The sequence below is a fragment of the Salminus brasiliensis genome, chromosome 2 (genome assembly GCF_030463535.1).
Source record: "Salminus brasiliensis chromosome 2, fSalBra1.hap2, whole genome shotgun sequence".
Taxonomy (NCBI): Eukaryota; Metazoa; Chordata; class Actinopteri; order Characiformes; family Bryconidae; genus Salminus; species Salminus brasiliensis.
In genome coordinates this window covers 47,032,195-47,051,571 of record NC_132879.1, presented here as the reverse complement: position 1 = coordinate 47,051,571, position 19,377 = coordinate 47,032,195, and the positions used below count along the sequence as shown (strand labels likewise).

At 40.1% G+C, this 19,377-nt stretch overlaps 3 protein-coding genes across 9 annotated transcripts; 1 reads left to right on the top strand and 2 right to left on the bottom strand.

The window, feature by feature from the left end:
- Nucleotides 1–549: 549 nt before the first annotated feature.
- Nucleotides 550–6,135, bottom strand: tmem243b (transmembrane protein 243, mitochondrial b). 3 transcript variants are annotated; one of them, XM_072673932.1, is made up of 6 exons: nt 5,986–6,135; nt 5,308–5,411; nt 2,803–3,030; nt 2,462–2,512; nt 2,261–2,365; nt 550–1,281 (listed from the first exon to the last, which is right to left on the bottom strand). In XM_072673932.1, exons 3-6 carry the CDS (start codon nt 2,878–2,880, stop codon nt 1,138–1,140), a joined length of 378 nt encoding a protein of 125 aa, XP_072530033.1. In that variant the 5' UTR covers nt 2,881–3,030; nt 5,308–5,411; nt 5,986–6,135; the 3' UTR covers nt 550–1,137. The 3 variants fall into 3 exon arrangements, with proteins under 3 accessions (XP_072530033.1, XP_072530034.1, XP_072530036.1); XM_072673933.1 differs by lacking the exon at nt 5,986–6,135 and adding an exon at nt 5,838–5,944; XM_072673935.1 differs by lacking the exon at nt 5,986–6,135 and adding an exon at nt 5,852–5,944.
- A 1,341-nt stretch (nt 6,136–7,476) lies between these two features.
- Nucleotides 7,477–8,668, bottom strand: meig1 (meiosis/spermiogenesis associated 1). Its single transcript, XM_072672985.1, has 3 exons — nt 8,567–8,668; nt 7,919–8,097; nt 7,477–7,763 (listed from the first exon to the last, which is right to left on the bottom strand). Exons 2-3 carry the CDS (start codon nt 8,066–8,068, stop codon nt 7,635–7,637), a joined length of 279 nt encoding a protein of 92 aa, XP_072529086.1. The 5' UTR covers nt 8,069–8,097; nt 8,567–8,668; the 3' UTR covers nt 7,477–7,634.
- On the top strand, nt 7,954–19,172 carry dclre1c (DNA cross-link repair 1C, PSO2 homolog (S. cerevisiae)). 5 transcript variants are annotated; one of them, XM_072672981.1, is made up of 15 exons: nt 9,559–9,574; nt 9,683–9,742; nt 11,478–11,529; nt 11,618–11,702; nt 11,811–11,870; nt 13,147–13,202; nt 13,361–13,462; nt 13,711–13,783; nt 13,895–14,035; nt 14,354–14,455; nt 14,549–14,685; nt 15,710–15,764; nt 15,864–15,952; nt 16,029–16,126; nt 16,631–19,172. In XM_072672981.1, exons 3-15 carry the CDS (start codon nt 11,483–11,485, stop codon nt 17,515–17,517), a joined length of 1,932 nt encoding a protein of 643 aa, XP_072529082.1. In that variant the 5' UTR covers nt 9,559–9,574; nt 9,683–9,742; nt 11,478–11,482; the 3' UTR covers nt 17,518–19,172. The 5 variants fall into 5 exon arrangements, with proteins under 5 accessions (XP_072529081.1, XP_072529082.1, XP_072529083.1 ...); XM_072672980.1 differs by lacking the exons at nt 11,478–11,529; nt 11,618–11,702; nt 11,811–11,870 and adding exons at nt 7,954–9,187; nt 9,350–9,401 and having other exon boundaries at nt 9,490–9,574; XM_072672982.1 differs by lacking the exons at nt 9,559–9,574; nt 9,683–9,742 and adding an exon at nt 9,761–10,289.
- Nucleotides 19,173–19,377: the final 205 nt, after the last annotated feature.

Here is a 19,377-nt window from a genome sequence, read left to right as displayed (position 1 = left end):
ACTCAGGACTAAACAGTTGTGAACACCTAAGGAAATCTTTTGTCAGTGAGGCTAACCGGCAAAAACGGCTGTAATTTGCTACTTTGGAGCAATGGAAGTAATGGATTTACCCTGTAAATAAACTTTTGCATACAGCAGCTACGTCTGCAATAGCAGAGCTGTTGAAGGCAGCCAGTGGTTAAAACATGAATGGGAGTTGTCCTAACGCTCAACATGGCGTTCATTTGCAGATAAAGTCCTGCCTTTCCTTAAAAAGAGCCAGATTGTTGGTCACGCCACCAGCAGAGGAACCGCCAGGTTAACAGACTTGCCTAAAAGAACTTTGGCTATAGCACTGCATTCTTGCCTACGCAGGAAATCAAACCCCAGTCTGCCACATAGAGGGCAGTGATGCTATCCTCCACTAGGCAATACCAACTTATAAAAAAAAAAAAACAAAGTGAGCTGCTGAGTGAGTACAGCTTCTTACTAGAACTTTGTTTAGGTTATTTTGGCTGAGAAGATGAAATCTCACTTATTACCCAAAAGAGAAAATACATACACATATCAAACAATGGTAATACATATTTATTTTGTACATGTAAATGCACATTATATCAACTTATCAACAATCATTGATCTTTACCATATCAAATAACACAGTGTCCGGTGATTTGGAAACAGAGTCTGTTTTCATAAGTGCTAGAATTTCAAGATTGCTTTTTTTTATCCCCCATAATCAAAATCGCAAGTAATCTCAATTGGGAATGTATGTTTCTTGTGTAATGTACAACAAATATAAAAGCTTTATGCAGCATAACCATGGCTTATTCCAGAACTTGGTCTCGCAATTACATTGGCATTTTTAGCTATGCAAGCTGTGTACAGAAATCAGGGTGCAAAATACCTGCATAAGCTCCCAGAGTGCTATTGATTTATGCATATGTTTGCATCTATGATACATTGGTCCACTTCAGAAGGCAGACTGGCCTGGCCCCCCCAAGGGGCTGTAGGAAGAAATACTTCTCCTCCCCCCCCGCCCCCCCCAAAGACTTTTTTAAAACCCACACTTGAGAACTCTTCAGTTCTAAGTGTGGTGTTCTGGTCGACCCGCATGGATAGGAACGGTTCTCTACTGTGAAAAAGTTCATGTTCCCATCATAAGGCATTGCTCTGTTTGTCATGTCCCACATCGTGAAAGTACAAGTTGGCACAAATGCATAGCAAGATAATGGAACAGAGCATGTAGTAGATCAGGTTGCGGAACTTGGGCTCCAGTTCTCCCTGTCTGTACCAGAAGATCTGAGAGAGAAACAGAAATCGAATTTCTCAGTTACACATTTCAAAACACACACACACACATACATACACACAATTGTGTTTACATAGTTATCATCAAATATCAAGAACAACAACAACAACAACAAAAACGTATCCATGTGAAGAGATTATTAATGTTCCATTAAAGCTTCTGGGAACATTTTTTTGATATGCAGATTTTTTTGTATATTACTAAACTCGATTTCTGAGGTGTTCAGTGAGTCTTGCAGTTTAAACAATCCATCGCATTTTCTGATGGAGCCGTTTTAGAAATGCAAGAACCATCTACTTTTCCACAGCACTGCAGAAACCCCACTATAACTCTAAACTGTTTACAGTCTCCTGTGCTTGGGAAAGTAAAATCTGATCTCGTCTGGTTACCCTGGGGATGCATATACCCAGATATTATTTGAATGTTAAAAACTGATGTTAATACCAGGTCTTAAACAGGCCCTAAACTGACAGTACCACATATTCTTCCCTGGAAAAAACTACTGCTACTGCTTAACGCAGCATTATGCAAGAATTGTAATTGTTTTGCTCAGGCTTCCCTCTACAGTTGCACACCTGTTTGGTCAATACTAATCGTGCTTGGAGCCCCCTCCTATGGACATGCTCAACATTCATTTGTTGACAAGCTGAGAGATACACAACATCATCTGAAGTAAAAGAAGCAAGTGCCCATGAGAGCATTAGAGTAACAATACAGGATTTTTTACACAGTGTTACACAGTTCTCATTAGAGGTCCTGTGCAGCACCACCAACATTACACAGTGTAGTTGTAGATGTCCAGCCCAGAGTGGCAAAGATAAAGACCCCATTCTCCCTATTACAAGTCAGCGGACCATCAACATGATTTTGAAGCCGTTAAGATACATAATAACAAGGCTATAGTGTTTTTATAGGTACACTGAAATCCTTTAAGAATAGGAGCAGGTGTATTTTATGCATTTTACTTACCAGAACCATCACTGAGCCACACACCAGCAAGATACAGATGGCAAAGAAAATGTTCAGTGGCTTTGGTGGCAGCGAGGGAAATACAAAGGAACTAATTATGGTCACCTGTAGAAGAGTGGAAAAACAGGATTCATCAGAAGTTACATCATTTTACACAAAATCATACTTGTAATTTTTCAAAATATAATAGATAGAACTTACTATCACAAGTAAAGATGTAATTCCACCAAATACTAAATTGATGAGCCTATCCTGAAATACAAAGAAATACAGGGTGAAATACTGGTCTTCACCTGTCTTTACAGCTAACAGATTACGAATACAGAATACGATGGGCTCAATTTCATGGAATTGAGCCAAGCCTTCATTTCCTAGAATCAAGACTTTGAACCGGCTATTCCGCTGATATCAGTGCACAAAGACGACAACAAATCTGATGTGTTTTTAAGGTGGATCACCTAATGATCTACACACTGCCCAAGAAAACAAGTGGAATTTTCGAGAGACTTTTATTATTTATTTATTTAATTTTTTGCACCTACCCTTGCTGAGGTCTCCCCAAACAGAGGTCTGTCATCCAGGCCACTTGTGCCGTAGGTACGTGCATTAAAGTCATCCATGGCCTGATTTGTTCACTCCCAGCACCCTCTTTTCTTCTAGCAGCAGTGCCCCCTCCTGAGTGGAGGCTGGCACTGCATGCTCCTTTCTTCCACAGGCGGGTTAGCTCCACAGTGAGGTTTACTGCCAGCACATCACCTACTGGGGGCTACCTGATAAAGATGTCATATGACTATTTTACAAACAATTCAGAATAAAACACACTACAATACTGTTGATACAGATACAAATACACAAATTTCAATCCCAATCTAGTCTTTGTTTTAACAAAGGTGTTCAGAGCATCACCGGGTATCCTCAAAATGCCAATAACGAAAAATACTGCAGAGCAGACATTCTCAGAAGGTAAATAACAGAGTTTAGAGTCTGCAATGTGGAGCTATTTTCCAGAAGAATATAAAAACAGACTATAGTATCTGACACTTTATAATACTATCACTAAAACGCTCTGTTTTACCAGCGGGAGAACCACACACCTTTCCTTGTTTTGAAATCACAGCATTCACCCACAATAAAAAGTGACTTGACTGCATTTTGACTGGGAGCTGTATGGATTATAAGATATTAAACTTATAAAACAGTAATGTTAAGAAAAGATTAATCAGCCCAGGTCTCATTATAGAAAATGTTACTAAAAATACTGAACGAATTAATCATCAGCACATCTTATCTAAACTGTGTGGCTGTATTATTCATACTAACACAAATATTGGATTAGTATCAGCCGATACTCAGCATTTAGACACTTGGACAGGACCGGGGCGCAAAATAACCTGATTGAGCCAAATTAGCTTTACAACATAAATACATAAACATATCTGCATCCCAATTGAACACAATTACTGAAGATAATTGAAATTACTGAAAATGTTATATGTTATATATATAAACTTTACAAAAATTTTACATCTATAAAATCTGTGCATAAGACTTCCAAACTCTTTCTTTGCAAGGCTTGATTGTGAACTAACCCCACCGTGTGGAGGCTGTACTTTAGCTTGTATAGCCCTCTGTTATAGTTGTTTATGTGCCTGAAAATATTGCTATGTTACAGACACCAAAAGTGTGATTAAAATCAATAATGTTTTACACAATAATGTTTACACATTACACATTCTTTAATGGTTCAAAACAGTTTGCAAGGACATACGGCAGGAAAATGAGTGGAGACACAGTTAAGGAATGAGCTTCTGTGCAAAGACACCAACACTGCACCGGTTTCTCGGCTGACTAGAGCTGAAATCACTTTACAGTGGTTAAATACAAGGAAATATTTTCTGTGAGTGGCTTTAACTGTGCTGCATGTTTGGAATTTTGAGCTATAGTTATTCACTGTACCGCTGGTTTAATGAACAGCACAATATGTTTAACTGGGACGTTAATGGTCTTAGTTTTAGTTTATATTAGTGTGCACATAAAAACAAGACGTACATCTGCTTTCGCGTAAGGATCGTCATGTGAAAATTAGTATTCTAATAGTATTCGAATAGAGTACTATTGTCACCTTAATGTCTAAGCTTAAAGGTATCTTTGAATTATTAGTCTATTCTAACTAGCTAAGGTTTTCTTGAGTAAATAGCAAAGCACTTTGTAAGTCGCTCTGGATAAGAGCGTCTGCTAAATTCCGTAAATGTAAATTTATTCTAATTACTTTCTATTTTTATTGTTATAGTATTACTTATATCGCTAATGGGCTTGATCATTTGAATGTAAAAGAACATTTTTACGTTTTTTTAACTCACATACTTAAATGTACATGCTCGCCAATCAGACAAGAGTCTGATCATACATGTACACCAAAAATAAAAGTGATGCATGAATGTTAAAGGATTTTCACCATATACAACAGATGAATAAGGGCCGGTATGTAGTAATCCAATCCTAATATGGAGTTCTGCGCATACTGTGCAGCCATATCACACCATAACATCACCATCAAGCATGATGAAAAATGAATTATACACCAACATCCTCAGAGCAACATCCGTACACTTAGACAGGATTTCTGGAAACACTGCACAAACTCCCTTTTCTTAGGAAATATCTACAGTAATACAAAGGGGCTACTGACTCACAAAACAAGGGAGGGCTTTCTCCCAGCTGTTTGGCCGAGGGCTAGTTCTTGAGGAGTGGATCATGAAACCATAAGCGCAGCACTAAAACTGTGTGTGATCAGTCATGTGAGCAGCTGATCTGAATCAGCACAAAAGCTCTCCAAATTCTCTTCTGTTTGTCTTGTACAGTTGTAAAGTCCTGAATACTTGGCAGCATAACAGGGATCAGCTTGAACTACACAACTTAAGTAGCTAGCTAACGTCATATTCACAAACATGGTTCACACCCGTGAAGGATGCAGGGCTAGCCACTCAGTTTCACATGCATGTGCCCTGTTTACCATTATTGCCCTTCCACATTATATCAGCACTTACCTTGGAAAAGGATGAAGAACTTCATTTTAATGTAATTATTAAAGCACGGTGTATCGGAGCAATCCAAGGGAAGACCATTTCGTTAAAACCAGCGGCTCCAACACCTGGAAGCAACAAAAAAACAGTATTAACATTAACTGCTCGTTAAATGTGTGCTATAACCATATCGGGATAAATCTGATATGTCAGTTTTAACAAGCTTTTCCTCATCTTCCCAAACCAGCAGCAGCATATGAAGAGCACAGCCCGATATCGAGCTACATAAGCTGGCTAGCTAACTTTAGCGATACCTACTATTGCATTTAGGGTAGCGCATTTATTATGCAGCCAAGTTAATGAATTAATTAGCTAGATAAAATCAATATTCACTTTATTATTAACTTAAGGTGCGGGTATTCAAACAAATAGACTAATAAACGTGCATAATCCTCAAAATGTAACACGCTGTGTGTGAGTTGGCTGTCAGCAGCGCTGGTAGCTAAAACTGTTATTTGGTGTTTTGAGCAGAGCGGCTCAATCACTGTGGCGACCGTTAGCCACTCACCGTTAGCCACTCACCGTTAGCCACTCACAGTTAGCTAACGGGCTCACCGATGGCCGCATGAAAGCAGGAAAACTAAATAACACAGGGCAAAATCTGCCCGGTTAAAGCACTAAATAGAATGGCATCTTACTTACCCCCAAAAAAATTTAATAACCTCTAGCGGGCACGATATTAAAGCCTGGTAAACTTCTTAAAGCCTCGTTATGATCATAACTTCAAAGAGCAGAGTAAATCGCGGATGTATTGCAGCGAGAGGACATGACGTACTCTTAAAGGCACACTGTCCTAAACACGGGCTGTGAACACAGCATGTCTCCTATACTCATGGGGAAGATGTCAAGCAATCGATTACTGCGAATTCTTATCACGAAAGTATCAAATAAACACAATTTTTTTTTGTTATTTTTCTCACTAGCCTGGAGGTGTAACATAAACAGACAGATATCTGGAATTGGATGAGGAATCCATCATAGAAATGCAATGACTTTAGGATAATATTACACAGACTCGCTACCAGCACCATAAGTATTTGGACAGTGACACTCTTTTTATGAGTTTGACTCTGTTTCCTTTGTCATATATGATAAATTAAGGGGAAAAAAGGTCTAATGTTGATTCCAAGTGCTAAATTTTAGTCAATGCAACTGAAGGAGGCCATTATAAGACTGAAAAAAAAAGGTTTGGTATATTCTTACAAAGAAGAAATGCACTGGCAAGCTGGAATATCCTGGAGGACAACTAAAATGAATGAACACAGAATTATTTCCACTCTCGAGGAGGTAGGCGTATAGCTGTCAAAGTCTACAACGAAGAGGCACCTTCATGAAGGGTGTAGTTCAAGATGCAAACCACTGGTAACAGAACAGAACAGAAAGGCCACATTAGACTTAGCAAGAATACATCTAAAAGGGCCTGGCCAGTTAATGGACGGATGAACAAAATGAACATAGACCAGAATAATGGGGAAAAAACATATGAAGGAGGAAAGGAAGGGCTCAGGATCTGAAGCATACCACATCCTCTGTCAAACATGGTGAAGGCACTGTTATGACATGGGCATGTATGGCCGCTAATGGAACTGGGTCACTGGTGTTTACTGATGATGTGACTGCTGATAGAAGTAGCAGGGTGAATTCTGAAGAGTATAGAGCTATACCGTCAGCTCAGTCATTCAAATGCTGCAAAACTAATAAGGTGGATGGATACAAACCCAAAACATGCTGCAAAAGCAAAACAAGCGCATCTTAAAACAAAGAAGTGTTCAGAAATGGCAGATTCGGTCATCTGACCTTGACCCAACTGGGCATACTTTTCACTTACTGAAGACAAAACTAAAGGCAGAAAAACCCACAAACAAGCAGCAACTGAAGGCAGCTGAAGCAAAAGCGTGGCAAAACATCTCAACAGAGGAAACTCAGCACTTGGTGATGTCTATGGGTTCCAGACTTTTGACTGTTATTGACTGCAAAGATTTTGTGAGTGTTTTTTGTTAAACCCCTTGAAAGTAAAGCTGAAAGCTGAAAGGCATCTTGATTGATTCATTTATCTGCTGGAACTTTGCTTTGAAACTCTTGGTAGTCGGTAGGAGCTCTACCAACTTCCCACATTTTAACACAGACAGAATGGGCAATATCAAACTACAAGTTTATTTTCAGATAAATTCCTACTGTGATAAAGACAGATTCAAAATGATATATATATGTATAATGTAATAAAATAGTTTAAAAAGCAAGACAAGAGAAAAGACTGGAGAAAAGAGGAAGTGCTGTTGAGGTCAATGGTGTCAGTATGCATACACTTTGACTTTGTGAACCTCTCTGTCCTCACACTCCCTCTTTTTGTTATAGTAATAAAATGTGTTGTCTCGTCTCTGAAGCTTCTTCACAAACCCTGTTTCTGGCCACCGGTCAATCTGAAAGTACAAAATGGAGCATTTTACAGGCAATTTATATATATATATATATATATATATATATATATATATATATATATATATATATAAACAACCACTGCTTATGGCTAAACTATCAGCTAGGCCTGTTTGATACTGAAGTGAGTGATAGTTACCTCCACCTGTTTGATTTGTCTGTACTCCATCTCATCCCTGTATCCTGCCTGTTGGAATCTGTAGAGGTTCTCCACCTCATCCGTCCACTGCTTTGCTCGGCTCATGGACTTGGGTTTGGCGTTGCCGTCTAACAAAGCTGTGCAGGACATTCTGGATATTTGGACAGTTGGATATCTTCCTGTAGAAATATGGAGCTAGTCAGCACTACGTTTTATTTGGCAACATCTACACAGATTTTGCAGGTAACCAGATTATCTAGCCTTATTAACAATTAACACCAGAGCTTAAAACATATTTTCATTTAAGGAGGTATCTATAGCCAACTTCTTTAATTCTTTTAAAGTCCAATAATCCAGTCCTCAAATGGTTTAAAATGGCTTTGCACGATCTTTTTAACTAGCAAACACGATTTAGCAGGTAATGCTAGCTAGCTAGATAATCTTACTATAGCTATCACCTAGCACTAGATTGCACGCTAGATTATCACGTTTTTGGATTTAATTCAAGCCTATTTCACTATTTCACTTGATTTTCACTAGCTGGTTAGTTTGCTAGTGATCTAGAGTATCTGTTCGTGTGATTTTGATCATAAAACGATGTCTAAATAATAAACGTGAAGATATTTTCGTACTGGTAGAAGAACAGACCTGTATCAGCCTTGTTGTGATCTTGCAGGCTGTTGTAGGTTGCCTAGCAACACCAATGTAACAGGAAGTCTCCTGCTTGTGTTGGTGAACCATAAACGAACCAGGGGGTTACCAGCTGTTTTGAACAGAGGGAGATTTGGTATTTTCAGTACATCATCATCAGATGCCTCACAATGAAAACATGTACCCATTTAGTTTTCGTTCTTATGTTTTTGTCCTGATATTTTACAGCACCAGCTAAAATAATAGTGACAGAGCTAGACCGCTGGATGTCGCTGTACTGCGCGGTACTACTCGACACTCAGTGTCAGCCCGCCTCGATGCTGAAGTTCTCGGTCGATGATTTTGAGTTGTCTCCAAGGTTTATATTTCAGTATGGTTTTGGACGTGTGTGTGTTTCGATGACAAAGGGAAAGCGTGAACGTATTTCGGTGACATAGTTAACCGTTTCTCATTGCGCTGCTCAAAGACGGAAGCTAGAAGGGCTAGCTAGGCTAGCGTTAGTTGTCAAGATGAGCTCTTTTCCTGGTCGGATGAAAGAGTACTCAACCATCTCCATCGATCGTTTTGACAAAGAAAATCTACACGCCAGAGCTTACTTTCTGTCTCATTGCCATAAAGGTAACGTAGCTAACACATTTCTCACATACGCGTTACAGGCTTAGGGCATGTATTTATTGTTGCTTGAGAGGTGGATCCATGTGATTAGCCAGATGACCCAGATGTTTACATACTTTTGGTTCCCTGTCAGTGCTCTGGTGTGATATGACTCTGTTTCTACAGATCATATGAAAGGATTAAAGGGACCTTTGCTAAAAAGGAAACTAAAGTTTTGGTAGGTTGCAACCTATGTCTTTCCAGATCTTTCCAGATGTGATCTGCCTATTATTTGTTGTGAACCCTGCACTTTTCTGTTTCTGTAGTTTAACTGTGAAGCTGTACTGCTCGTTTGTCACAAAGGAGCTGCTGCTGAGTAATCGAAAATATAGATTCTGGGAAGACCACATTGTAAGTTGTAAGCTAGCTAATATACTTCTTGAACCTGTTTATAAATGTAGCTAGTTATGTCATGGAGCTGCGATCGGTGCGTCGTATGATTGTAACGTGCAATTTCAGGTCGCCCTTGAATTGGACAGTCCGACCCATATCTCGTTGATTGATGAAGTCACAGGGGAGGTGAGTGCTGCTCCTGCCTGATTCTGAGCAGATTATAGCATCTAGCTATATATGTATAGTGGGGCTGGGTGATATGGTCAACATACATCTGCTGCTCTTCATCTAATTAAACCAGTCTGATTACACTGTCTGTAATGAAACCTGCAGCTGATCAGTGTTCATTAAGCACTGACAGTATCCTCGATCTCCTTAGAAAAGCACATTGTTTATCACGATACGCTAAAATATCGTCATACTGGCCAGCCCTAATGTATAGTCACTATAAAAAACAACTTCACTGGGTGTAAAGAACAGCAGTGGGACTTGCATTGGTACTTCCAGCAGCAGTCAGCATCTCATCCCTGTATCCTGCCTGTTGGAATCTGTAGAGGTTCTCCACCTCATCCGTCCACTGCTTTGCTCGGCTCATGGACTTGGGTTTGGCGTTGCCGTCTAACAAAGCTGTGCAGGACATTCTGGATATTTGGACAGTTGGATATCTTCCTGTAGAAATATGGAGCTAGTCAGCACTACGTTTTATTTGGCAACATCTACACAGATTTTGCAGGTAACCAGATTATCTAGCCTTATTAACAATTAACACCAGAGCTTAAAACATATTTTCATTTAAGGAGGTATCTATAGCCAACTTCTTTAATTCTTTTAAAGTCCAATAATCCAGTCCTCAAATGGTTTAAAATGGCTTTGCACGATCTTTTTAACTAGCAAACACGATTTAGCAGGTAATGCTAGCTAGCTAGATAATCTTACTATAGCTATCACCTAGCACTAGATTGCACGCTAGATTATCACGTTTTTGGATTTAATTCAAGCCTATTTCACTATTTCACTTGATTTTCACTAGCTGGTTAGTTTGCTAGTGATCTAGAGTATCTGTTCGTGTGATTTTGATCATAAAACGATGTCTAAATAATAAACGTGAAGATATTTTCGTACTGGTAGAAGAACAGACCTGTATCAGCCTTGTTGTGATCTTGCAGGCTGTTGTAGGTTGCCTAGCAACACCAATGTAACAGGAAGTCTCCTGCTTGTGTTGGTGAACCATAAACGAACCAGGGGGTTACCAGCTGTTTTGAACAGAGGGAGATTTGGTATTTTCAGTACATCATCATCAGATGCCTCACAATGAAAACATGTACCCATTTAGTTTTCGTTCTTATGTTTTTGTCCTGATATTTTACAGCACCAGCTAAAATAATAGTGACAGAGCTAGACCGCTGGATGTCGCTGTACTGCGCGGTACTACTCGACACTCAGTGTCAGCCCGCCTCGATGCTGAAGTTCTCGGTCGATGATTTTGAGTTGTCTCCAAGGTTTATATTTCAGTATGGTTTTGGACGTGTGTGTGTTTCGATGACAAAGGGAAAGCGTGAACGTATTTCGGTGACATAGTTAACCGTTTCTCATTGCGCTGCTCAAAGACGGAAGCTAGAAGGGCTAGCTAGGCTAGCGTTAGTTGTCAAGATGAGCTCTTTTCCTGGTCGGATGAAAGAGTACTCAACCATCTCCATCGATCGTTTTGACAAAGAAAATCTACACGCCAGAGCTTACTTTCTGTCTCATTGCCATAAAGGTAACGTAGCTAACACATTTCTCACATACGCGTTACAGGCTTAGGGCATGTATTTATTGTTGCTTGAGAGGTGGATCCATGTGATTAGCCAGATGACCCAGATGTTTACATACTTTTGGTTCCCTGTCAGTGCTCTGGTGTGATATGACTCTGTTTCTACAGATCATATGAAAGGATTAAAGGGACCTTTGCTAAAAAGGAAACTAAAGTTTTGGTAGGTTGCAACCTATGTCTTTCCAGATCTTTCCAGATGTGATCTGCCTATTATTTGTTGTGAACCCTGCACTTTTCTGTTTCTGTAGTTTAACTGTGAAGCTGTACTGCTCGTTTGTCACAAAGGAGCTGCTGCTGAGTAATCGAAAATATAGATTCTGGGAAGACCACATTGTAAGTTGTAAGCTAGCTAATATACTTCTTGAACCTGTTTATAAATGTAGCTAGTTATGTCATGGAGCTGCGATCGGTGCGTCGTATGATTGTAACGTGCAATTTCAGGTCGCCCTTGAATTGGACAGTCCGACCCATATCTCGTTGATTGATGAAGTCACAGGAGAGGTGAGTGCTGCTCCTGCCTGATTCTGAGCAGATTATAGCATCTATATATGTATAGTGGGGCTGGGTGATATGGTCAACATACATCTGCTGCTCTTCATCTAATTAAACCAGTCTGATTACACTGTCTGTAATGAAACCTGCAGCTGATCAGTGTTCATTAAGCACTGACAGTATCCTCGATCAGCTTAGAAAAGCACATTGTTTATCACGATACGCTAAAATATCGTCATACTGGCCAGCCCTAATGTATAGTCACTATAAAAAACAACTTCACTGGGTGTAAAGAACAGCAGTGGGACTTGCATTGGTACTTCCAGCAGCAGTCAGCATCTCATCCCTGTATCCTGCCTGTTGAAATCTGTAGAGGTTCTCCACCTCATCCGTCCACTGCTTTGCTCGGCTCATGGACTTGGGTTTGGCGTTGCCGTCTAACAAAGCTGTGCAGGACATTCTGGATATTTGGACAGTTGGATATCTTCCTGTAGAAATATGGAGCTAGTCAGCACTACGTTTTATTTGGCAACATCTACACAGATTTTGCAGGTAACCAGATTATCTAGCCTTATTAACAATTAACACCAGAGCATAAAACATATTTTCATTTTAATGAAAGAATGGATTTGTCTGTAGGAATCTCCTTGGAGTTTGAATACAATGTGAAAGCTGAAAGTAAGAGATGTTTGCAGCAATGTTTAACAAAAAAAGAATAAATCTAAATGGACAGAAAATGACTTGGAGAAATAGAGTTGATTCCTTTTGTGGACAAAACATTGTATTGTTTTTTTTTTTGCCATCTTTTACTTTTTAACATAATTTTAATGTGGCAGTTTTAATATTTTGCATGTTGGACCAGTAAAATTTACATGTAATAATATATTTTGTACTTTGACTTCCATTGAAAGTTAAGTTAAAAGCAGCACATTTTGAATAGTATGGAAGAGTGTTTGAATATTAGTTTTTAAGACTCGCAACTGATGCATTTGGTCTGTGTTCACGTGTATTGTGACAATGTCTTTAAATCTCATGCTATAATATTTGTACCAAATCACCCAGCCCTAGATGACGGCCATGATTTATTATGTTCTTTACACACAGTGCTCGAGTTTATTCTGTATTATCAGCTGAAAATACTCATTCTTTATGGCATTTGGTGATGCTCTGATCCACAGTGAATGTAGTGTAATGTAGAGTCTTTCATAAGTGTAGCGTAGTGTTCTTGCCAGGCTGGAAAATGCCATGACTGCAATGTTACTTGCATGCTCTCTCTGTTTTTCAGTCAGAGGATGTAGTTGTCACTCTGCTTCCAGCTGGACACTGCCCTGGATCGGTTATGTAAGTAATTGCCATTCAGGGTTCCACATTTTGCACCTGACAGCCTTTTTTAGTGTGCAGATTTAAAGATATTGATCGTGCTTAGTTGTTTTACTTCCAAATCGACTTGTTAGCCAACTATGGCTTGATTTGCCAGTATATGCCCTTGTCCTTTGCAGGTTTCTCTTTGAGGGAGCTCAGGGCACAGTGCTGTACACCGGAGACTTCCGACTAGCTATGGGAGATGCAGCAAGGATGGAGCACCTGCACTCTGGAGACAGGTGTATAGCACAAAATTTTCACTTACTTTGGTGTGACCCATTTTTACATCCCCCTGTTCCACGTAACCTATTTATATGTAGCTTTGTTGTAATGTGTTAAAAAAAAAAAAAAAAAAAAACGTTACCAGTTTATATCCAAAGGCAACTCCCCAGATGTACTGAATTATTTCTAAAGCAGTTGTGCTGTACTTTAATATAAGTTGTCAGAACTACACTGTCTCTAAATGTCTTTCTCCTTCTTCTTTCAGAGTAAAAGACATTAAGAGCGTTTATTTGGACACTACTTTTTATGACCCCAAGTTCTATCAGATTCCTAGCAGGGTAAGCATTTGGGGCAGGGTCCTACACTCACAGGCCCATTTGTGTGGCTTTATGCCAATGTTATGAATGTTAATAGTTGTTATGTCATTATACCACATTGCTTTGATTTAGGAGGCTTGCTTGGTTGGTATAAGGGAGCTGATTCAAGATTGGATTACTCTAAGCCCATACCATGTAGTTTGGTTGAACTGCAAAGCAGCATATGGTTATGAATACCTCTTCACCAACCTGGGAGAGGAATTCACCTCACAGGTTAGTTTGTCTTGCAGAGAAACCTTTATAATCCTTTCCAAATACTACCTACTACCTAATAATAGGGCAGTGGTGGCTCGCTGCCCACCGCTCTGGGTGTGTGTACTCACTGCCCCTAGTGCACTAGTGTGTGTGTGTGAGTGTGTGTTCACTACCACAGATGGGTTAAATGTGGAGGACACATGTGTACACTGTACAGTGACAAATATGTGCACCGTTACCTTTTTACCTTTACCAATAAAGGAAAAGAAACAATGCATTAGGTATGTGGCTAAATATTGGCTAAATATTGATTGAATCTCTGTCTTTGTGCTGTAGGTGCATGTGAACAGCCTGGACACCTACAGGAAAATGCCAGAGATTCTGTGTCATGTGACCACCAATAGAACAACACAGATCCATGCCTGCAGGCACCCCAAGGCATGTTACCTTTCCTGCTCTACTAATCACCTTTCCTTATGTATCCCTCGGTGATGCTGATGTTGTGGTCTTGTTACCTTGGTTTTGTGACAGGATGAGGAGCTCTTCAGAGCAAACAGGCTGCCATGTGGCTGCACAGCTCCGGACGGCACACCGCTGCGCATTATCAGTATTAAGCCCTCTACCATGTGGTTTGGGGAAAGGACCAGGAAGACCAAGGTTATTGTACGGTAAATGCAATATTCAGCAGTAAAGTTATTTTCATTTATTTTTGTCATAAAACTGATAATGAAAGTTGACTCTCAAATTGATCTTCTATTTGTCAAAGCTATGTTTATATTCAGTCTTGGTGATTTCAAACCTTTTCTCTATGCTTACAAAAGAGCAGAAAATGTGAAAAACAAGAAGTCGTCACAGGGCCAATGTTTCAGCTTCATTGGACCATATAATTGACCATATAATGGGCCACTATGCGTTACATTGTGTCATGGTAAATGGATCAATAGAAATTGATTGCAGGCAGAGTTATGAGTTGACTACTGTAAACGTTTAAATAACATTAAGAATGCCTTACAGTTACAGAATTGCCTTGCCTTATTATCATAAGCTGAAGGCAAGGTAGAACATCAAAATAGCAATACTGTTTTTGCACTAACTCTGCCATGAGTGCAAAAACAGTATTGTTATTTTGATGTTCTTCCTTTGCTAGTTTGGACCTTGCCTTCAGCTTATGATAATTCAGAAGAAGGCTAAGGAGGGGGTCTCAGAGGACTTTGTGCTGGAGTTTGAGTGGCTTCTGCTTTGTGGTAATAAGCCCATCAAATAAGCGGAGCCAGTAATGCTAGATGGTAGGGATCAAACGGAGGAGGTCGGGTGGTGGAGGGCTGCGAAGACACATGACCAAAGTAGAAATGGAAGGAGGGGCTTCAGGCATGTTCCTATCCCAAGATTTTGTTCTTTCATGACACCACTTTGATGTTGTAGGTGCTAATTGCTGCATTTACATGAGTCCTGAGTACCTGCTGTATAGGCATATTTAATAGTCTGTCATGAGCCAAGTAACCTAGTTGTGAACTCTAGGCTACGCCTTCTTTTGAGACTACAGCTGTGCTCTGGATGATCATCAAAAAAACTTATTTTTTTATTATACAAAGTATAACTATAGTACGGCATTCTTAATGTTATTTAAACGTTTACGGTAGCCTAACATGTATTACAATACTGGTAAAGGGAGCACTCAATTTGTGTTTTCAGGATGGGTGGAAGTTCTTACAGGGCATGTTTTTCTTTCCACTCCTCGTACTCAGAGGTGAGAAACGTTTTAACACCAAGAACATCAAAGCACTACAGTATGTAATTTGTGCATTACTTGGGCCTAATCACTATGTTTCCATTGTTCTATTTTCAGATCAAAGATTTTCTCTCCTACATCGGTCCCGTGAATATTTACCCTAATGTAGTTCCACTGGGTCGAACAGTAGAGGAGGTTACTGAGCTGTAAGTATTCCCTGTTTTCTTTGTGTTGCACAGTTTGATCAGGTTGTTTACTCTAAGAGTTGCTTCGTTTGTTCAGGTTGAAGCCTATGTGCAGGAAACATACTGGAAGGAATGGGGTGATCTATAAGCCACTTGGAATGCTGAAACGAGCCAGGAAAGAGTGCACATCAGAAGGTATTACCACCCGTGTGTGTGTGTGTGTGTGTGTGTGTGTGTGTGTGTGTGTGTGTCATGCACCATAATCTTTTACTTTTGCCTTATTTCAACTGTTTTACCAATTACACAGTTTGAATAAGGTCTTTCATGCCTTTAATGAAACGAGTAAATTATGATAAGATAATGACTTTATCAGAACCCTTCATCTATCAATATGCAAATTCACTATGGCTGTGAAATAAAAGATCAGTCTCCATGAAAATGTAACCACACTATCATATCTATTTTGTGGTTGCTAATAATAGCATTGCAAGTCATTATAATAATAGCTTAAGAACAGCTCTCTAATGCCTTTTCAGTAGCCCTATAATGGCTTTATTATAGCACAGACACATAGCCTTCACATGGTGTCATTTCCTAATTAAATTTGATTATGTAACACTGAAGGATTTGAATACCAGATTTGAAAATGTTTGTTACATAATATGCCTTTAAAAAATTCACAAGACTTGTGTGTCTCAGGCTCGGACAGTGAAGACGAGCTGTTTGGGAAGGTTGCTGTGGCACCTAGGAGAAAGAAGCAGGCAGTGAATGAGGTCAGACTACACTGTAGCCTGGAAAAAACGGTTCCCAAAGACAACCAAGTGCCAACTCTTCCAGAGCTGGGGCCCATAGTGCAGTCGTCCAACTATATGGACTGCACTGAATCCAATGACGATGAAGAAGATGAAGATGAAGAGGAGGAGCTTTTAAATTCCAAACCTGCATACCACCCGTCTAGTGATGCCCCACCGACTCCAACTTCTTTGCAGTCAGACAGGCCTAGTTCGGAAATGGCCCCACCCCATTCTGATTCAGACCTGCCCCCTCCACCCTGCTGGGATACGTTCTTCAAAGCGGAGCCGGTTCTGACCGACGACAGCTGTGAACTGGACAACTGTCAGACCAGCCAGACGCGATCCTCATATTACACAACTTCACAATCTCCGGAACTCTTTGATGGCGATGAGGAGTCAGAATCTGTTCACATGGCGTCATCCCAGTCTACCCATATATCAGACGAAGGTATGGAAAATCCCAGTCAACTTGACACAATAGTGTTCCAACCAGATCACAACAGTGCCAGACAGTCCAGCAATCAATTTAACAGAAAGTCCAGCCACTCATCAGAAAATCGTTCTCACACGCCGCTTGAGACAGAACCAGCAATCAGTGAAGTTCGTAAGGACCAACCAGAAGGAGCGGGCTGCACAGAAGTGATGTCTGACTCGCAGGTGTCGTCTGATTTTGACCTGCCACAAACTCCAGGTTCCAAGGCCCCACATCCTGAAGAACTGAAGGAGCTGTACAAGAAGTTGGCGGCTGGAGAGGAGGTCATTATGCGAAGAGGTCAACAGGGCTCTATGTGAGAGGGTCTGAACTTGGTCACATCGTATGGTAACAAATTTCTAGTCCTACTTAAAGTTGGCATTCCAGAAAAAATGACAGCAGGACATCACTGTCTAGAACAGGGGCTTCCAACCCTACTTCTGAAGGGTCCACTGACTTGCACATTTTGGTGATTTCCTGCTCTAAGACTAATTATCTAATAAGCATTCCTATGTAATCAATGCTGTACAACTGAATTTAACTCATTTTGTTATTGCCATTTTCAGAGTAGACCCTTCAGGGTGCTCCTTATAATTCAGAAATGCTACTGGAACTTGCAATGAACTGTTAAAGCGTTTTGGGGGCCATCCAGTTCTTTTCAGTCATTCCTAGTGATGACTTATTCTCCCAGTCTTTTGTGTGCTTATTTTTAGATACTGCTATGTGGCAAATTATTAGTGACCAGTCTAACTTAGCACAGAGCAGAAGATGAGGAACAGTAATTACTTGAATGATTTAGTATAGTGAAGTAGTGCAAAGCAGGGGTCAGACATAGTGTTTGGGATTCAAACTGCTGCCCAGAAGTATTTTTAGCCCTGCTCTGATGCATGCAATTCACAATAAGCTGTCAAGCTAATTAAGAAAAACTAAACTGTGAACCAATTGTTGTCCCCAGGATTTGGAATTAAACTTGTTAAAGTTTCTGTGATGAACGAGATGTTAAAGTCAGTATATGTTCCAATTTATACTACAACCATGTTACCTCATTTTTTCCCCCTCTACAAAGCTATACATGTATGCACACCACATATACCGATCAGCCATAACATCACGCAACACCACCAATATTGAAAAGGGTCTCTCCTGTGCTAAAGGCAAGAACTCTGAAGGTGTTCTGTGGTATCTGGCACCAAGACATTAGCATCCTTTAAGTCCTGCAAGTTGTGCCGTGAGTCCTCCATGGACTGCATTCATGAACCCTTTCGCCTTTACAATGGTTGTCCTTCCGTGGACAACTTTTCTTGGGCATCGACCACTGCATACCACAACAAAACCCCCCAAGACCTGCCTGTTTTGGAGATGCTCTGACCCAGTTGTCTAGCCAACACAATTTGGCCCTTGGTCAGAGTGGCTCGGATTCTTATGCCTGCGTTTAACACATCACCTTCAAGAACTGACGGTTCTCTTGCTGCCTAATATGCAGAACCTACCACTTGACAGATGTCACTGTAGATGAAGCTAATCAAGGTTTTTCACTTCACGGGTCAGTGGTGCTAATGTCATGGCTGATCTGTGTATACATATTACATAATGAATCTCATATCCAATGTCCCTGTGCTTTAATATGATATTTAAAAAAAAAATTATATTATACACACTATTTGACCTGCATCAGAAGCAGTTTACAGAGCTCGGTCAGAGATCAGGAATTACACCTACATTTAGGTGGAAACTTAGATTGGTCACAGTCTGCTGAATTCCACATTAGGGTATTGGTCACAAATCACTTTTGTCCATGTTGGATAGGGGGGGGGGTGTTGATGATAGTCATATCATCAACATCATGATTACTGTTACTGTTATGAGCATTCTGGTATCTTCCGTGACCTTAGGAATGAGAGAGGCACCATGTGAAATATTTTGGTAAAAGACTTTTCATGCAGGTTTTCTACATTCAAATAAACTCAGAATATGCTGTGTTCTGTACAGAGTGGTGTTTGTATCTTGGATTACTACAAATACTTGCCATCCTAATCTAAGGTAAATGTTGCATCTGTTCAAAGTTGATGGTATCAGTAAACCACACACACACACACACACACCCTTACTGAGGGAACATCTGTTACTTAAGATAAACTCATATGTCAGCCCAGAACTAGAGCGCTCATAAACATGCGTAT